This window comes from Sceloporus occidentalis, unplaced genomic scaffold (assembly GCF_023333645.1).
Source record: "Sceloporus occidentalis isolate IW3139 unplaced genomic scaffold, rSceOcc1.0.p SCAF_15, whole genome shotgun sequence".
Classification (NCBI taxonomy): Eukaryota; Metazoa; Chordata; class Lepidosauria; order Squamata; family Phrynosomatidae; genus Sceloporus; species Sceloporus occidentalis.
In genome coordinates, this window is record NW_028316995.1 from 12,657,501 (window position 1) to 12,677,188 (window position 19,688).

General features: G+C 41.2%; 1 protein-coding gene across 7 annotated transcripts in view; it reads right to left on the reverse strand.

The window, feature by feature from the left end:
* The window catches only part of LOC149303264 (EH domain-binding protein 1-like), a 174,448-nt gene that overhangs the window by 59,691 nt on the left and 95,069 nt on the right, over positions 1-19,688 (reverse strand). For 6 of the 7 annotated variants that reach the window (XM_089481485.1, XM_089481484.1, XM_089481483.1 and 3 more), the window contains 2 exons: positions 12,092-12,979; positions 6,920-7,063 (listed from right to left, as the gene is read on the reverse strand). In XM_089481485.1, the coding sequence (XP_089337611.1) occupies positions 6,920-7,063; positions 12,092-12,979 (1,032 nt within the window). The remainder of the gene's footprint in view (positions 1-6,919; positions 7,064-12,091; positions 12,980-19,688) is intronic. The other variant, XM_089481486.1, reaches the window with a different exon arrangement.

Sequence of the window (19,688 nt, forward strand, 5' to 3'; positions counted from 1 at the left end):
TTAAGAGACATAAATTTGTTTGGCTTTCATTTTCCATTCACAGCTCCAGACTGGAAACAATAGCATGAAGAACTTCACAAAAATATGCAAAAAAAAAAAACGACAAATTAGTACAAGGGGATTTTTCTTCTTCTTCTTGTGCTATTAACCATTTCTGCCCCACTTCTCCTTTCTCTATATGGATAGGCTGCCAAAGGACCCACTTCAAAGGTTTTCGGTTTTAATTCCCCCCCCCGTTTGTACTAGTTCCTGTCAGCGCAGGTCAGGAACACAAAAGTGGAAAGTCACTGGAAAGCCACCGCACGAACAGGCTGCGCGGCGAAAATCAAACAAAGCCCAATTAAACTAATCATAACGTCCCAGTGAACACAAGGAAGCTCACCTGGTATTTCTGGACGTCTTGTGTGAATTCCCAACCCTGTTCAGTGCTTGGCACTATAATTACCCCGGCCAAAACACTGTGAAATTACCTCTCTGATCTGTTAATGGCTGAAAAAAAAATTCAAGCTGTTGTGGTTTTATGCCAAAGGGATCCAGCAAGATGGCGCAATGCTTTCTGACAAAGATGACAACTTCTTAGGGAGGATAAAAAAAAAATCAAAAAAGGAGAAAATTAACGGGATGGGGTTTACGTGTGCCAAAATCTGTTCATTAATTACCAATTTAATCGCTGCTGGAGGCATGACATTAGAGAAATCTGGCCGAAAGTTCTAATAGATTATGAAGACCACCTAAGAAGAATGACCAAGAAATGTACAAAACAATTAATACTGTTTCGTTGCTATCAAAGGCACTTAGATTATTTAACATCAAGTGAAGCAAAAGAATTAGAGGCATCACAGTGCCACCACTTGGAACAGTAAATACAATGGCACACAATTAGTAATGCACATGTGACTCTTCATTCAGGGCATATATCCTTGGGAAAGCCAGAACATGATAAGGAGAACAAAAGAAACATTTTTAAGCGAAATGAATAAAGATTTTAACTCTACGCTGGCGCATGCTGAGCAAAACAGAATAGGCAGTGCAGAATGGAGCGCCGAGTAATGGTGATATCATTCTGGGATTACACCCCCAGCGATCGATACGACCTGCACAAAAAAGAGAATGTGTGTGTGCGTGTGTCCAGTTTAATGACTGCCGGGCGGCGGCGCATTCTTCACTTTGAGCGAGATTTGCGCATACCTCTAATCTGGAAGGCACTGGGAAATATCAACTCTATTGTGTTAGCGACACGCGGGCGGCGTTTGTAGAGATCCGCCGGCAGGGTGTACAGACAGGTAAAATAAGAGGGGATAACGCAAACAGCGTCGGCTGCAAATAAGGAGGTTATTAGAAGCAACCGAACAAAGCCTTCCCGATACAGCGTCGTACCTAGAGAAACACGAGAAATGTCTGCTTGTGCACAGACAATTAAAATATATATCTATATATAGATTCACATTCCTTGTTAATTACTTATTTGGAACAGACGTGCCTTTATTTCTGCGTCATCTATGAATGTAGGAATGCGCACATTTAAATATTCCTAACGTTTTTTTATAATAATATTCTCCAGAATTATTGTAATAGTGTATTAAATTTTTTTTAATGCAGATACATTTTTCCATACAGCCTTCAACATGCTGAAAGAAACAGCCAGTGACATTTTTATATAGGAAGGGTAAATATCCCCCCAGGCAGGTGTGGCAGGTGCTCCTGAAAGGGGGTGCTCTGTAGAGTCATGTAAGGTGATGTTCTGGGGGGGGGAGGGTGGCAGTTACATTAAAAATACCCGGGTACCCTATGCTCAGCCCTGTACCCCCCCCCCCCAGCGTCACTACATGTATCTAGAGTTGATAAGTATAACACCTCGGTGACTCGGTTCTAACTTCTCCGCTACTTTTTTCTTTGGTTTGCTAATTTTCCGGAAAACTCTGGTCCAGGTTTCATCTATGTTGGTTATCAGCCAACTTGCCCAGGTCTACTGACAGGGGATCTGTTGATCGATCACTGCAGGTCCAAGTTGTCATGTGAAGCACTACCTGTCCTGTTATTCCGCTGTACACCGCTGTGGTATACGGCGGCACTATACAAATCAACAAACTAACTAACTAATATATGGGAAGTACTGTTTTGTTTTCCTAGCTTGCTCCACAATGAGGCTGTTTTTCCTCCTCCGTATAAAGAGTGGTGACTGCAATATTTTATTAAAATCTATGGAGACATACAGCGGTTTGTATAAAGTTTGGCAAACAAGAAAAATCTTTAGAAAAGTGTTTTCTAAACTGTAGGAATTGCACAATTATGACACCTTTATCGGTAACCCCCCACGGTATCACAGACAAGGGGGCTATTGATAAAGAGCAGTCCTGGTACAGAAGTGCAGCAAACAACAGAAACATCTCCGAACCATCAGTTTCCTTGGCGATTGCTCCTCATTTAACCCTTTGCCTGAGAATTCCGCTCTATATACATAAATACCCCAGAGCAGGAGCAGTAACATGTCCAAACACCGGTACGTCTCACGTTAAAGGTATGCCGTGGAGGTATACAAGCCGTGTTCCCGCGTACGCGCAGGTAACCATGTTGAGTAACAGAGGCACTATTTGCTGGTGCAAGCTTATCCTCAACGCTACAAATACTGCATGTAGTAATTAGACAACTGGCAAATACAAGATAATAGCGTATGGGGGCAAAGGAGGGGTCTAATTTTAGAACAATTATCTGCTTTAGATGTTATCACTTTTCAAACAAGCTAGAATAAACAAACAGTGGCGGGTCATGTGATCACCCGGGGCTATTTCCATATTAATTAAGCGAATAACTGATTAGGGATTTGGGGCACCAATTTTTGTAGGACCAATTTGGGAGCAGAGGATATGTTTGTGGTTAACAAAAAAAAAAAAAAGTATCTATTGGCTCCACCTGAAGAGAAAGCAATTGTTTGCTGGACATTCTAGATAAAGATCAAGATAATCCAAGTGGGGTGGGACAGGGAACACGAGAACCTCATGCTATTGAAGTTCTTTCTAACAGGAGGCCTCTCATCATGTCTTCAACTTGCTTCATAGAGAATTATTAAAATATAGCAAATCATCACTGCTTATGCCTACCATCACATTTACCTTCATCAAAGATGCTCTAGCGGGGGGAGTCGGTAGTTTCAATATATTTTAATTGCGATACTCTTACGGCTCTTCCAGACACAATGAGCAACATTAAAAACTGCTGGACCACTGAAACCCAACCTAGGGGTGAGATCTCCATGCTTTGATAGATAGATGTGATTCTTATAAAAGTCAGATTGCGAATGGCTCTCAGGCATGGAAATAATGCCTTAAAAAACATATGTATCTCTTGGGGGCCATAACGGCTCCAATAGCCATTAAGGTTTGCAGCACAATTTAGAACGTAAAAGCAACCTTGAAAAAAATGTTTAATATCTATTATCTTCATCAATTCCCTTATATATTGTATGCATTGAGGATTATCTTCTTAATATCTCATTGGACGTCTTACTTTTAAAAAAAATTACATATAAAGTCCACTTTTTGGTTACACATTAAATTGTTCTACAAGGATGAGCCCCAAAATCTGCAATGGCTTCACCAGATTTGTGACAGAGCTGCCAGCTTGATATGTTAATGGCGCCAGTAACGTTATCTCAAGTTATAACAACGGCTATAAGTGGAGTACATCGTGATTCAGTAAAAGGACATGTCTGTATGTGTTAGATCTAGAAGTTGGTTGTAACAATTATGCTTCGCGTTTGAAGCATACTCCATGTTTCCGGAAATCCCGTTCTTACTATCGTGAAATCAGATCACATATCGATCACTAAAATCCGAGTCCAAACCACAGAAATCAGGGAACATGGAGAATGAAAAGACAACGTCCAATCTTTCTCCCTCCTTATTTTGCCAATTAGATGGCCAAAAGCAGCTTTTGTTATCTACGAATCTAGTGATCATATCTAAATCTGTGACAATTATCAGTATGGCAAGCCCTGTCTTTTCAATCAATGTTTTCCAATTAACATCAAAGGGCCAAGGTTGCATTCTGTAAGGTTTTCTTTGCAAAGATCCCTATTCTCTCCTCCCTCCCGAAATCTCTAAATGAAGTTACAGGTTTAATTGCCAGAGAAAAAGCAGCTTTCGCTTCTCCTTTGCACCAGTGCTGGAGGAGCAATTTAGAGCAGTCTTTGAATCCATTGTGTCGCTCACTCAAAAGCAAGGCAATATATTACATACTTACTGCTAAGTAGGAAAATAAATACCGTTACTAGCACTGAAACGAAAACATAGCCAAGTGGAATTAAACATTTCAGACTGTTGCTAAATCTTAAACTAATTACACACAGGGATTCCAAGAAACGCACAACGTTAACCCCATCACTGCCTCGCTCTGATCACCAGCCACTGCAGATAATCCTTCTGGTTTCACTACCAGGCATGCTATAATATAATATTGCACTTCACGTTTATTCATTGTTCTGGGAAGAATGCTGAAGATCAAAATATTGATTTGAGCTTATTTTGATTTGGTATATATATTTAGATTCTTAAAAGTCCAAATAAACATATTTAATATCAAGATATGTTCAGATTAATGGTTTGGTCTACAATTGGATCATAATTTTATAATAACTGCATATATATATATATATATATATATATATATATATATATATATATATATATATATATTCACTTTACTTTTAACTGCATGCATGAATGTCACCTTTGAATAAACTTTGTGCATTTGCACTTGTTGCCTGCTCCCAGCTACTTACGTTGCAGGACATTTGTTTGGCGCATACTAACCACCAACAAATTCACATGATGGTTCACGCAAGAGTTCCAGGGGTTACCATGAGACCCCCAGCACACATGCGCAAAAGTGCCCCCCCCATTTACTTTGATGGCAGTGCCATCCTGCCCCAAAACTGCTGTACAATGCAGACAGCGGAGGGAGGTTAAGACCTAAAAGTTAACTATGAGACATCCCCACATCAGAAGTGGCATTTCATTTTGTCAGGGTTTTTATTTTTTTATTTTATTTTTTTTTGCATAAAACCTGAATTTTTTATACCTTTTGATGCACCACAATCTATGGCCCAAGTACGTTTTCATCCATATACATATTTCACGTGAGACATGTATCTGTACAGCATATAACTGTGGTCTAAGTTGCTCTGTTTGTTCTGAGCAGTCTATATAAATTTGCCATTCAAGTATAAAATCACCAAAGCCCTTAAGGCGCTGAAGGAACTTCTTGCCAAACGACACCCTTATCACTGCGTCGGTTCTCTTACACCTTTTTTTGGGTGTCCTCATTAAAACTCTACTTTTCCCCCTTTCTCTTCGCCTACCCCTCTAATCAGCCCTGTTTCTCATATTATAACACGGTTTTGTTCACTCTCTTTTGGTAAATATTTTATCGCAATGTTTTTGAAAACTCCAATAACACCATATGACTTTATAAAGAGACATACACATAAGACCCAGAAATTGCCTTTTATAATAAGGAACATTTGAGGTCATTGATCAAAATAAAAATATTTTTTAGGCAACGCCAAATCCAACGTTGGCAGCAGTGCCACTATTCAGATTATTATTTGAATCCAGCGTCAGGGATGCCACAGACCAGCGCCACTCATAAAAATAGTATATATTGCAACGCAGCGTCAGCTCACACCCTACAGGACAGCTGACGGAACAGCAATACAGCTTCTGTGTGCTTCGGAGATGCTATTATTAAAACTAAATTAGCCGGAATTCCCTCGGGATGATGGTGTTACAAGGTCATCGGACAGGTTATCAAAGGGCCAGCAAGAAACAGCTAACAAAGCCAAACGCAATGGCAGCTGGCCTGTCATGTTCAATATCCTTTACTGAGCTCTGTGTGATCGGACCCAAGGCGGACAAAAAGGGAAAAACTTTCAAACATTCTTCCTGATTATATAGTAAGGAAATTTAAAGGCAATCTTTCAAACCAGTCCTACTTATATAATGATATGTGGGATTGTATTTTGATATCAAGCTCCCGTGCACCGGTAGTATATATGTGACACTGGTATATTATATGTATGTATGTATGTATATATATATATATATATAGCACACCTATATAAAGATATAAGCACACACATGGAGCTCTTAATTTAAAATTTAACATATAAAACATAAAAAAGGTTATTTTTCAATCCCCTTGTGTCCTTGGAACAAAGAAAATGCAAAAAAAACATGAAAAAAGCCCAATATATTGCAGATATGTTAGGTTTGTAGGGAACAAAAACAGGCTCTTTGCAGTCAATGCTTACTAGCGCAATATTTAAAAACAGGATACAGCATAACCTTTCTGTGTCTCTGTTTTCCTTAATTGTATTATAATTGTGTGATTTTATTGAGGATGTTTGCAGCGAGAAGGTATGAACTCTGGTAAAAGTTCTAAAGTCCTTCTTGTCTGGTTGCAATGGGGTTTATTCATCACACAGTGGGGTCTATTCACTAAAGGAAGAGAAGACAGGACAGTCTGCAGGAGAGTTGTGGTTTCAACTCCTTAGCGTCTCTATACTTTATGAAGGGCTTACCACAGAGCGTGTCTTCCGTAGGAGAAGCTCGGCTGTCCCTGTATAATGCACAGTTAAATCAGGGAGATTTCATCAACCATTAAATTACGCATTGCGCAGGGCCAGCTCTGCAACAATTCTTGTTGGCCCAGCATAATACATATGAAATCTTTTAAGATGACACGTTTCACCACACCGGAACCAAATCTATAACTCAGTTATGCGAATAAAACATCATTTTGCCGGGGGTTTATACTTCCCTATAATAGAGCATTTGTAAGAAAATAATGCATTTTCTTGGTAAGACGCAACAGCATATCTGCACAAAGCCCATAACATATAATACCGGAAGGCACATCGTACCTCACTTAGCTGCTTAGCGCGAGTGGAAGCGGCCGTGCTGTTGCGCTGCTTGCTGGCTGCTTTCAGCGCTGCGTCTCGCCTTGCTTGCTCGAGCAGGACCCGCGCTCTCTCCTTCAGTTCTTCCTGTCGGGAGAGCATTCGCTGCTGGAGAATGACAAATGCAAGCATGTGTGTCAGTGGTGTGTACATCAGGAGCCTAGTGTTTAACACTTTCTATTAAATAAATGAAATAAGAAAACATATCTATTTACAGAGGAAAATAAAATACTGAGTTATTTCATAGAGTTATGCACTTGGACCAAAACAATCCAGATTTTTCATTTTGCTTTTGGTCCATTCTTTTATTCAACAGTTAATGACGATGAAAGAAGACAGAAGACCAAGAAGAGGCAAAAGAAGAAGCGGGGATGTGGACACAAAAGCATTTGTCAGGGAATATAGGAAGAGCGTGAGAAAGAGAGAGAGTGTGCAAGAGACTGAGCGTGTAAGAGAGAGTAAGGGAATGAGAGAGCATAAGAGCATGAGTGAGTTTGAGTAACAGCGAGTGAGTGTGAGAGTAAGAGTAAAAAAAAAAAAGCATCAAAACACAAATGAAAATTCTGAGCTCTCTGCTTTGTTTTCAGGGTCCTTCCTTGTTTGCAGACATTTGTACAAATTAACAAAATTGACACAAGTCTATTTTTTGGCATTTTGAACAGTGATTTTCTAAATTCAAAATATTCCAGTTCACATGCCTCTAATTTAATTGTGACTCCAGACAGCGACATACAAGATTTGATTTGTTGAAACACCTTCACTGTGCAACATCTCCGCATTCCACTCAGGTTCTGAAGTAGTTAAATACTTGCTCTAGAACCAGCCACCCTTCTGGAAAGGCATGCTGGCACAAGTAACACAACAGTTTTTCCTCCTCTTTGTAATATACGTTAAGGTTGTTGAAGTATCGACAAATGGAAATCCACCCATTTTAAACATTTAGAATAAAACAAAGCCGGCAGTATTACCGTACCTTCTAGTTTCAGGTAACTGGTTCAGCAGGAATAATTTCACTCGTCTATATAAACTCTCTTTTATAACAAGCTAAAGCACAGGGTCAGGTAGCAAGGTGGATTTACAGAAACAATCAGACAATTAAATAAGCATGTACGGTAACCAATGTCTTTATGTTTATTTTTTTTGCAATTGTGATCAAAGTGTAAAAATAAGCATAACTTTATATTTTGGGATAATACCAACAAATTCATGGCACATGAATAATAATAATAAAAAAGAGGTTTTATTGCAAAACCTGAAGCTCTAGAAGTTGTGTAATGCAGCAGGACAATGACCCTAAACATTAAATCAAATCTACTATAGAATGGTTTCCAATAAAAAGAAAATGTGCCTTTTGGAGTGACCCAGTCAGAGCCCAGACTTTAACCCATTAGAGATGCTGTGGAATGACCTCAAGACAGCCGTTCATACAAGATATCTTAAGAATATGGCTGAGTTTAAGCAGTTCTGTAAGAAAGAATGGTCTAAAATTCCTCCAGAATGTTGCTGGTCTGATCTGCAGCTACCAGAAGCGCTTGTTTGAGTTTACTGCTGCCAAAGGAGGTGGACAAGTTATTAAATCTAAGGGTTCACTAACTTTTTCCACCAGCACTGTGAATGTTTAATGGATGTGTTCAATAAAGACATGAAAGATTATCATTGTGTGTTATTAGATAAAGCACATTGTGTTTGTCTACAAGTTCATTTACTTTTTTTTGTCACTGTAAGTAAAAGGCACCGGCAGAAAATGATCTGAGGATATAAGGTTTCAGAACGAAGGACTTGTATCATTGTATTAATATCTTTATTGCCATATAGGCAATTATATTTAACACATGAAATACTGTCCTGTTTCATCTTCATTATATACTACGAAGCCCTCATGGAATCCTGAGAGGCTGGTCTGAACTGCCCGAGAGTGCTTCCCACTTACCATTTTCAGTGCTGGTGTAAAATTCAATCAATGCGGTCCCCAGCTGGATACATGCAGCAGCATGCTGGAAGAGCGTAAGACCGTGGCATCACATGTATCTAGTAGGTGGCTGCATGTATGTCATTTATTAGCTGCTAGCCTTAAAATGCCAGGGCAGATTTTAATCCCCAATCTGTTCTTTAGGGTGCCTCAAGGGCAGCCTTTGATCCCCCTAAGCCTGGGGAGCCTCTAACTCTACCCACATACTGCCCAGCTCCACCGATTATCCTCCATCACCACTCATGGGCAGCTACACCCAGAACCAGCTCCTAACTCCTGGAGAAGGAGGACGACGCACCGAGAGGCGCACACTGGGGACATTCCCAGTTATGTTCATAAGGAGAGATAGTCCTAAACTAGCCCTCATTCCAGGCCTGAAATCGGCTCTTCTTTTAAGATGCACAAGGGTGTATTGGGACCAAAGTCGAGCCTGAAATAAATACTCATGCACCCAAATGCTTTGGGCCCTTGTTCTGTGTAAGCCACAAAAATAAACAGAAGCTCGCAGGTGTGGGACTTTTTAACTTGACAAATTAGCAACATGTAATTTGCAGGAATATATTTAAGGGCCATAAGTCTGTCTTGGAGTACTGCCGCTCTTCCATCATTAAAGCTGTGACTAGACATAATGACTCAAAGAGATTTATGGCCCAATAATCTGCGTGAAGTGATTTACAAGCTGAAAGGAACAAAAGTGACACGTGTACAGGAAAGCACATAACCCTTAAGCCTAAAAGTACAGTATTTTTCATAAGTAACGCAATCTTTCGGTTTATAACATCCTCAATGTATACTGGTTCATTATAAATACCCATCAAAGTTATGTCTATATATCAGACAATGGTCTGCTTGCAAGAGCTCTTCACGTTCTACACCAGTACCCCTCAATGCGTGTCAGTTTTGTATATTGCCATGTTATTGATAATTTTTTACAGCACTACAGACTCATTTGGCGTTTTATAAACAAATGTAACACATGTGTTAATTTACACTATCTTTATAATATGGAAACATTTTTATATTAAATATAGTATACATTTAGCTTGTTTTTGTTGTTAGGTCCTGTGGAATCTAAGGATGTGGAGAGTTTGGGTAATAGCAAGTTAAATGTTTTGTGGTGATAAAAGTCTGATGCTCTGGGAGGTAGTATTCTTCTGTATAAGAACCTGTAAGATATATGGTAGAGGGTGTAGGTCAAATTATACAGCTCAATTAGTTGGTGAGAAACTGGACCATAAGTAGAAATGACAGCTGATCATGGATGGGGAGAATGTTGATAAACTTCTTTGCACTTCACAGAGGCATGAATGAAGGACTGGTTGCCCACATGGGCTGATGTATGGACTACATGCTGACCAAGACAAGCTGGACAATCCGGGCCGATTCACCCCACTGCCTACTGGGAGGTACAACACAATTTTGATGTAGGGTGCATGCCTCCTTTTCCCTAGGAAATAGAGCACCAGCGCATAGAGATCCTTCTGTAACATTGCAGGTTCTGCAATATCATGGGACATATATACAGTGCTGTGCAAAAGTGTTGTAAAGTAAGAAAGTTTTCAAAAATAGTTAATAGTTTCTTTTTATCATTTAACAAAATGCAAAGTGAGTCAACAAAAGTTATCGTGTTATCCCAGACAGACTCGATGGTGTTGAGATCAGAGCTCTGGTGCAAGTGTTGCTAGAAGAATTGATGATGTTTTGAAGGTAAAGGTTGGTCGCACGAAATATTGATTTGATTTAGAATTTTCTTCTGTTCAGTCACTTTGCATTTTGTTAAATGATAAAAAATAAACCATTAATACAACCATTTTCAAAAGCATTCTTACTTTAAAGAATTTTTTTTCACAACTGCCTAAAACATTTGCACAATATTGTAGGTACCGCAACTAGCAGAGAACAAAACAACTAAAAGTGCTCTTCATACCAGGTAGGCAAATACAACTAGTTGTGAAACACAGGGAAGTCATTCTCATTTTGTTCCACAAAGTTCCTTTGACTCGCATGTAAGATAAGAGCATCTGGTCAATGAAAAATGTACCCAGCATTTGGTAAGACTTCTTCCTCAAAGTAAAGTAAAGAGAAGTCACACAGTATTTATTATTATCAGGGACTGATAACGTGTCTATCATTGTTTTGATTGCAGTGTAATTTCTTTATATGCACTTTATTTGCAGTATCTATACATAGATATAAGAGTTAATCAAAGTGCTAGTGTGATTTTAAAAATTAACGTTGATTCCTGATTGGACATTAGCTGGGGGGGGTTTGAGGAAAGGGTCAAAAACACCCCCCCCCATGCATTTTAAAAACAGCCAACACACACAAAAAAATAAAGTGCATTTTATGGCTGAAGTGTCCATTTAAGCACAGCAGCTTTTTGTGGGCTCTACTGATGAAGGTAAGGTATGTTACGGAGCGATAGGTTCTCTTCAGGTGTCAGATAAATATTCAGCATACCAAATGCTGCCGACGCCACCTAACCTGCCCTTCCGAAAACACATATGACACACTACGATGTTAGGTGTGGCTGTTTATGAATTTAATTAACACCGCTATGTTCAGAGAACAAACACATAGGGATGTCTGAAGCAGAAATTCTCAGTAGCCATTGTTTTGATGGCACAAGAGCATTCCCACTTCCATGGCTTTAAATGTTTGGTATGTAGTTTGTGATAGGAAAGGCAGTTTCAAAACAAACCTGTGCATCTGGGTGAGGGTCCTAAACATATATGCAATGTGGAATTTTATAAATGCAGTAACAGCTCCAAACGCCTTGACAGCAACATACCATCAGCTCGTATACACAGTGAAAATTGAAGTTAGCCGTTACCTTTCTTCAACAGTTTATGCTGGGGCAAGTGTATCCAACTTTTCAAATTACCAAAGAGGGACAGTTTTGTTTGCCAACTATAACTGAGAAAGGCATTTAAAAATAAACATAACGAATTTTAGTAACACAAATTTGACTTTGGGGCTGTAGAACAGCGCGATACCCTCACACAGAGAACATATTCTGAGCACCTGGAAAAGAAAAGCTCTTTACAAGAGAGTTTTGTAATTTACAAAGATATAAGGTACTACTTATTGAAGTGATTTTGAAGATGTAGATACAGAGGTAAATCAATTACCAAAAGAAGTAAACAAACAATTTACATATTTCTCACCTCAGGGGTCTTTGCGGTTTGATCAACATGATTGACCGAAGACTTGGTTGCATCCAGAATCGCACTTATCCCGGTTTGTGGTATAGAAGGAGCCCTGTATTGAAGATCTCCAGGCTTATCATGTAAATCAGCAGCTTTCAACGTTATGGGAACACTAGATTTATGTTCTTGGGTTTCGCTGCCCAATCTATTACATTCTACTGGACTCAACAGGACTGGCTTAGCCTGCTCGCATATACTAGGCGAATGATCGTGCACAGATAGTGTTGCTTTGGAGGTAACTTCTTTTTCAGATTCTGTTACCCGAGTCAAGTCACTAAGGTCTAGAATATCAGCTTTAAGTAATTTTCTTTTAGCCACCTGCGGCTGGATTTGTGTTTGAGCAACGTCTGCTCCGTCATATCTCCTTGGGTCCTCAGATTCCAGTGTCCTACTTGTGCTTTGCAATTCTAGGTTACTTTTAGTCCTAGGTGATGGAAGGTCATGTTCGACGCTAGGAGATTCAACAATATTATTCTTCTTGCTTTCATTGTCCCTGGCACAATTGTCATTTACGGACTTTGCATCCTGATCGGAAACAAAATCGGGCAGAGTGGTTTGGACCTGCTGTAGTTCAGACTCTGACTCCTGATTCAGTTCACCAAGCTCTGCATAGAACTTCTCTTGATCTATGGAGCTGTTTGTGTCGGTCTCATAACTGCCTACTTTATATGTGCTTTTACTGCTGTTCTCTTCAATCTGAACCACATTAAGCTCCTGTCCACTAAAGTGCGCCCGGATTTGATACAGGTAAGTCATAACGGTCAGCTTGTCTGGGATGGCCAACAAAACCATATCCGAAGGTTCCAGTAACCTTGATATTCCAATGCTGGCAAATCCATCATATGCCTTAAATAAAAAGGAAAAGAAAAATGTAATTATCATTTTAAATAGTCGCATTAAAATATGTGGTCCCATATACCTAATAATATTTGTAACAGTTATAAGCACAATATAGAAAACATTATCTAGAATGTATTCCCCCCCAAAAAAAAGACTTGTGTCTCTATATCAAACCACTGTTTTGGACAACTTCCTTTATGCCATGTCATATGGTGCATTAACCAGCAGGAGAGAGGGCATCAGCCGCTCTTTTACTATAGCAACAACAGAAGCTTCACGGAATAAAAAATAAATATATATTCTATTTACCATCCATTTACCATCAAAATGCTGTTATGTATGACTTGTTTTATGCTGATGCTGTCACTGTGCACTGTCTGCAGGCAGTGGAAGTGGGACAAATAATGCCCCTACAGAGTAAAATGCTTGTTTTTATTTACACAAAATCACACAAGAATTTCTAGTTAAGATCCCATCTATTGATCTAGTTAGGAAGAGTCACTCCTGGATCTGATTTATCATGGTTTGCAAATAGACTGGGCCAGTAGGGCATCTGACAATAACTTATAAGATTTTAGGTAATTTTGGCACTAATTTGGCAATAGAGTTCAAGAGCAGTTTCTTTTAGCAACATGTTGGGCAAAACCAGAACCAATAACCCCCCAGCAGAAGAGTTTATTTAAGCGTGTAGTAGTGGGTAGCTGTCTTAGACATTGTCTTCAATACAATACCCATAAGTAAAAGTGGAGACCACCTCAACGCAACTCATGAGCCTCGTGGTCTTGTTAAGAGATATCTTCTGATATTTGACTGACATCTTAAATCTGAATTTATAACCCTGTATAAAGAAATGGGATTTCCAGAAGCTTGACGCTTTTGTAACCAACTGTTTATCACTAATAGATTCTATTGACAGTGCAATGTATTCTATGAAACTAGGTCTCCCATAAATTAAATTACTCTGGTTTTCATAGTTTAATGACCAGGAAATTGTGGCAGATATTCAAATAAGTAAGCTGTTCCTTTATGTTATGTTACTAGCATGTATGTGGGGTTAAGAGGAGCCTGGCAAACAGCCAAGAGGTTACCATGTTCCTAAACATATGTGACCACAGTGTTCACTAAATACCGGTGTTCGTTGTGAAAAAACAAAGCATCATAACTACTGATTATGAGTGGCCACTTCGGCCCTACTCGCGGGAAAACACATTAGGGTTGAGCATATATTTTTTTTATGAAAATCTCACTAAGAACTCACACACAAAACACAACAAAGATGCATGCAAAACAAACATACAAGATGGAAGTTGCAGCTAGAGTACCAGGGACAGTATCGTTCATAAAGGAGAGGCGATAATTCACTTGATGTGTTTTAAAACTTGAAACATTAAGCATCACAGTGCAAACTTTTGAACTAAGAGACGCTACGGCAAACCTCATAACCACGTTCAAACAATCCTATAAAACACGAAGCAGTGAATTGTGGGCTGAAAAAGTACAGTCAAGGCAATCCGTCTCCCTCAACTACAATCATGATTACTTGGTACTTTAACAAATACAGATAGCATTGCTGGACAAGAACATAGCAGCTATGACCATACAGCAAAACATCTAGTGAAGAAACTAGTCGGATGTCACTAGTAGCCCAGTGGCTAGTATTTGACTGGGTTGACCATTTTTAAAGCTCCAATAAACTTCTGTCATGTGCAGATCTGGAGCTGATTCCTTATGGAAATAAATATGAAACACACTTATTAACCAGAGTGTATGGCTGGGTGATTAAGACAGTCTAATTTTTACCCAGGCAGTATGATAAAGAGTCAAGGTGTTTGTCTAGTAGATTAGGCTAAAGTGACAGATTTAGTGACACACAAATGACTAATAGGTAACTGTCTGAAAACAGAAGTGTTTTAAATGAAAAGAAATACTTTTGTAGCCTTCTTTTTATGTGATACTAGTATAATAAAAACAAATGCTGGGAGTTCCCAATAACTGGCCAACACTCAGGCTTTCTGCTTTCTTATTTAATTTCAGACGTGAGAGACATACTGACTGGTCCGGGTAGACTTATCGGAGAAGCAGGATCAGGGGCAGTACTGAAAACATTCAATTCTGCCAAGTATTCCGGAGACTTAAATAAAACCCCAAAAAACACAAAGCTTCAAAAATATTTAAAACGTACTAGTTATCTGGAGTCCGAGGCAGTTGACTTTGTTTCCACCATTAAGAATGGCACATAGTTAGCCCAGTATAGTAAAGGTGGTCCAAGGGTGAGCATGATTCATGAACCACATTGCTTACGCCGATAAGCGCTATAGTGTAGGTCTGGGCTACCGAGTTCTCAGGCATCTCACAAGTAACCATTATGAATGTTCAAGAAGTTCAATGTCACCATATAGCAGATGAAAAGAAATATTAAGGAATGCATTTGGAGGTTTCCTTTTCATTTAAGGAGATGGGGATTACTCTCATTTTTGGGGGAGGGCATCTTGAGTGACAGGCATCAATAACTAGCTGTCAAGGAAAGCACCACAGGCAGTTTCCCAAACATGGCCCAATTATATGACACACTGACATAATGGCAGAGATCGGATGACACAGGTAAATACCTCTCTGCAAACTGGCTTCTGCCCCTGGACTGAGAGAATGAAAAGCTTTGTCTGTTGCGGCATGAAAGCGGAAATAACAGCACGTCTTTTTGCTAGATTTAGGAAAGCAAACAATGCTGAGCAAATTGTATTGTTTTATAGTATTTATTTTACTAAACATGAGAAAGGTCATTTGATTCTATCCTGCCATGCTTCTACTGGAGTCTTGTAGGATCTGTGGTTGATGTTTATTTTCAATTGTACTTTATTTGTATTTTTAATGCACGTAGACAAACCACTTGAAGAAGAAAAAAAAAGAAACCTGTAATAAACTCATATGTTTGACAGAATATATATGCCATTATCGGCCCCTGAAACAATCAGCTGTTTACATTTCATAAGTTTATGCATTTTAATTCTATTTTTATTTATTAGTTAGGGATGGGCTTGATGGGTCAGCTAATACCCAACGATATTTTGTCTATATTAGGGATGGATTGGATAGTCACTCACAGGTACAGGGCTAGCCTGTCGTGCGTGGGGAATGGGAGGTAAGTGGTCAAATGACCAGGAGGCCGAGGGAAGCAGATCTTCACCTGGAGACTTCCCTCATTTGGCAATCTCTGTAGATCTTAGAGACGCAGAGCGCCGGGGCGTGACATCACATCTCAGCACTCTGCATCACTAGGAACGGGAGAGAGCACGAGCCTGACGAAGAGTAATAAGCAGCTGTGGGGCATAAGATGGGAGCCAGGCTTGCCCCTGCTTACAGCCGGCACTGTATTGGCAACTAGGTTAAAGGAATCTTTTTTTTCCCCATTAGGCAAAACGACTAGTTAACATAAAACTGTCCTCTTTCTAGAAAAAAGTGAGAATTCTTACCTGGGAATTCCATTTCCTTGTCCATTTCCAAGGTGGCACATGACCAGGTAGGGCAAGAAAAAACTATAAAAAAAGGAGACCTCCCCCTTCCTACCTAGTGTGGTTAAAAAGAAGGACTCAGACAAATAATAGACAAGCAAAAGTAAATTTAATGGGTGGGAGTAAAAGTGTGCCACCTTGGAAATGGACAAGGAAAAGGAATTCCCAGGTAAGAATTCTCACTTTCCTTGCCATTCCAGGTGGCACATGAGAAGAATTAGCGAGATAGGGAGGGAAGGATTCCAGTCTGCAGGACACGACGACCAAATTGAGACTCGTCAGAGATGAAGATTCAGCCTGTAGTGCCTTACAAACGTATGAATCAACCTCCAGGTCGCTGCCTTGCAAATGAGAGACTGATTCACCCCGGAGAGTTCAGCCCAGGAAGTCGAGACGGATCTGGTCGAGTGTGCCTTCAGGCCGGAGGGAGGTACTCTTTTGCGGAGATGTAACATAAGGTGATTGCGTCCTTAAGCCAGCGGCTTATGGAAGCCCTGGACACTGCTCTGCCCTTGCGGGTCCCCGCAAAGGACAGGAAGAGACCGTTGGATTTCTTCTGGGTAGACGTACGCGAGAGATAAGACAGGATACACCTCCGCAGGTCTAGCGAGTGGAGTTCCAGCTCCATGGGATTCTTGGTATCCGGACATAAAGTAGGTAAGACGATCTCATGATCCGAATGGAAAGGTGAGACTACTTTAGGGAGAAACTCTGGTCGTAAACGGAGGATAATGCAGTCCGGCAGAATCCTGAGAAAAGGTTCCACTCTGGAGAGAGCCTGGAGCTCACTCACCCTCCTAGCGGAAGTGAGGGCTACTAGAAGGACAACCTTGTAGGTGAGCAGCTTTAGAGAGGTATCCTCTAGAGGCTCAAAAGGAGACGTGGTGGGTTGGTGCAACACGAGGTTAAGGTCCCAAGGTGGAACCGACAGACGGAGCCTAGGGTGAAGTCTGCACATCCCCTTAGAAAATCTGGAGACCCAGGGATGGGAAGCCAGATTGGAGTCCAAGAAGTTGCTGAGAGCCGAGATCTGGACCTTGATAGTAGCAGGTTGTAACCCCTTATCAAAGCCATCTTGTAAAAAGCGCAGCACCTCACGGATGGATGGAGAGGATACTTCGTGCCCATTGCACCAGGTGATGAATGTTTCCCAAACCTTCTGGTATTTAGCAGCCGTAGTTTTCTTGCGGCTGGAGAGAATCGTTTCCACTACTGATGAAGTTAATCCCCTTGAGGTCAGGATCTCCCTTTCAGAAGCCATGCTGAGAGGTTGAGCCGGGAGGGATCTGGGTGGAGAACAGGGCCTTGAACAAGAATATTCTTCACCTGAGGAAGAAGCATGGGCTCGTCTACAGCCAGGTTGGTAAGGTCCGAAAACCAGATTCTTCGAGCCCAGAAAGGAACAACCAGGATGACACTTTGAGGGTTTTCCCGAATCTTCCGGAGCACTCTGGAGATAAGGGGAAGCAGAGGAAAAACATACGCGAGATCGAAGTCCCAGGTCTGCGAGAGTGCTTCCAGGGCTCGGGGACGGCTGACTGGAGAGAGAGGAAAAAAAACTCCTTTACCTGTTTGTTTAGGTGCGTGGCCATCAGGTCTATCTGAGGAGTACCCCATTTCTTTGTGATGAAGGCGAAGACCCTTTTGTTTAAGGACCATTCTCCTGGAAGTACTGAGTTCCTGCTGAGGTAATCCGCCTCCTGATTCAGTGAACCCTTGAGATGAACCACGGAGAGAATGCAGTGACTGAACTCCGCCCATCGGCAGATCTGAGCTGTCAGGGTCTGCAGGCTCCTGCTTCTGGTGCCACCTTGTTTGGAAAGATAGGCCACAACGGTGACATTGTCTGAAAGGATCCTGATGGACTTGTGTCACAGGATTGTAGACCAGAACCTTAGAGCCCTCCAGACCGCTAACAGTTCTAGAAAATTGATGTGCAGGTCTGATTCCCGAGGAGACCAAGTTCCCTGGGTAATATTGCTTCCCATAACAGCACCCCAGCCTCTCAAACTGGCGTCGGTGGAAATTACCACCCAGTCTCTCGTCTGCCAAGAGAGCCCCTGTGAAATATTCTTGGCTGTCAGCCACCATCGGAGTGACTCCCGAACGAAGGGAGAAAGTCGGACCTTCTTGCGAAAGGACATCCTAGAGCGATCCCAGTGATCCAGCAGGAACTGTTGAAGAGGTCTTGCGTGAGCAAGTGCCCAGGGAACCGCTGAAATGGAGGGGGTCATTAGACCGAGCAAAGACATGATGGCTCTGATGGACACTGACTTGTTCGTTAGGACCGCGTGTGTGAATTCCCTCAATCTTAGGATCTTGTCCTGAGGGAGAAACGTTTTCTGTACGTGTGAATCGAGGATCATTCCCAGAAAGGTACGACGTCTGTTTGGAAGCAACTATGACTTGAGTCTGTTTACTTGCCATCCTAGGTCGTGGAGGGTCCTGAGAGAAAACTCCAGATGGGACTGGAGCAGAGTTGCTGAGGCCGCTACGAGGAGCCAATCGTCCAGATATGGGACCACCTTAATGCCTTTTTGCCTCAGAAAGGCCACAACCACCGACATGAGCTTCGTGAAGATCCGAGGTGCTGAAGCAATTCCAAAAGGAAGAGCCCGAAACTGAAAATGTTGAATACCTTGAGGTAATGGAACAGCCAGAAGGAGGAATCTTTGGTGGTCTCTTCTGATGGGAACATGTAAATAGGCATCCCGCAAGTCTATGGTGACCATGAAGTCCCCCGAGGAAATGATTTCTGTGGCGGACTTCAGGGATTCCATCCGGAACCTGTTGTATCTTATACAGGTGTTCACCACCTGAAGGTTAAGTATTAGCCTAAATTTCCCGGATGGCTTTGGCACGACAAAGACGTGGGAGTAGGTTCCCTCTCCTATCTCCTGATGAGGAACCGGGACCAGAGCTCTTTCGTGAATTAAGTTGTTGAGCGTGGAGAAGAAACCCAATCTTTTCCAAGGATCTGCAGGGGGCATGGACAGCAGGAATTTCCGGGCAGGTAGGTGAGTAAGCTCCAGAGCATAGCCTTGTTCGATAATGCGAAGGACCCAGGGGTCTGAGGAGATCTCTTCCCAGGCATGAATGAAACCGGTCAACCTGCCCCCTACCTGAAGCCTGCTGGCGTCAGAACCTTCCTGCTTTACCGTCCCTGCCTCTTCCTCTCTGGAATCTTCCTCTTGCGTAGGGTTTAC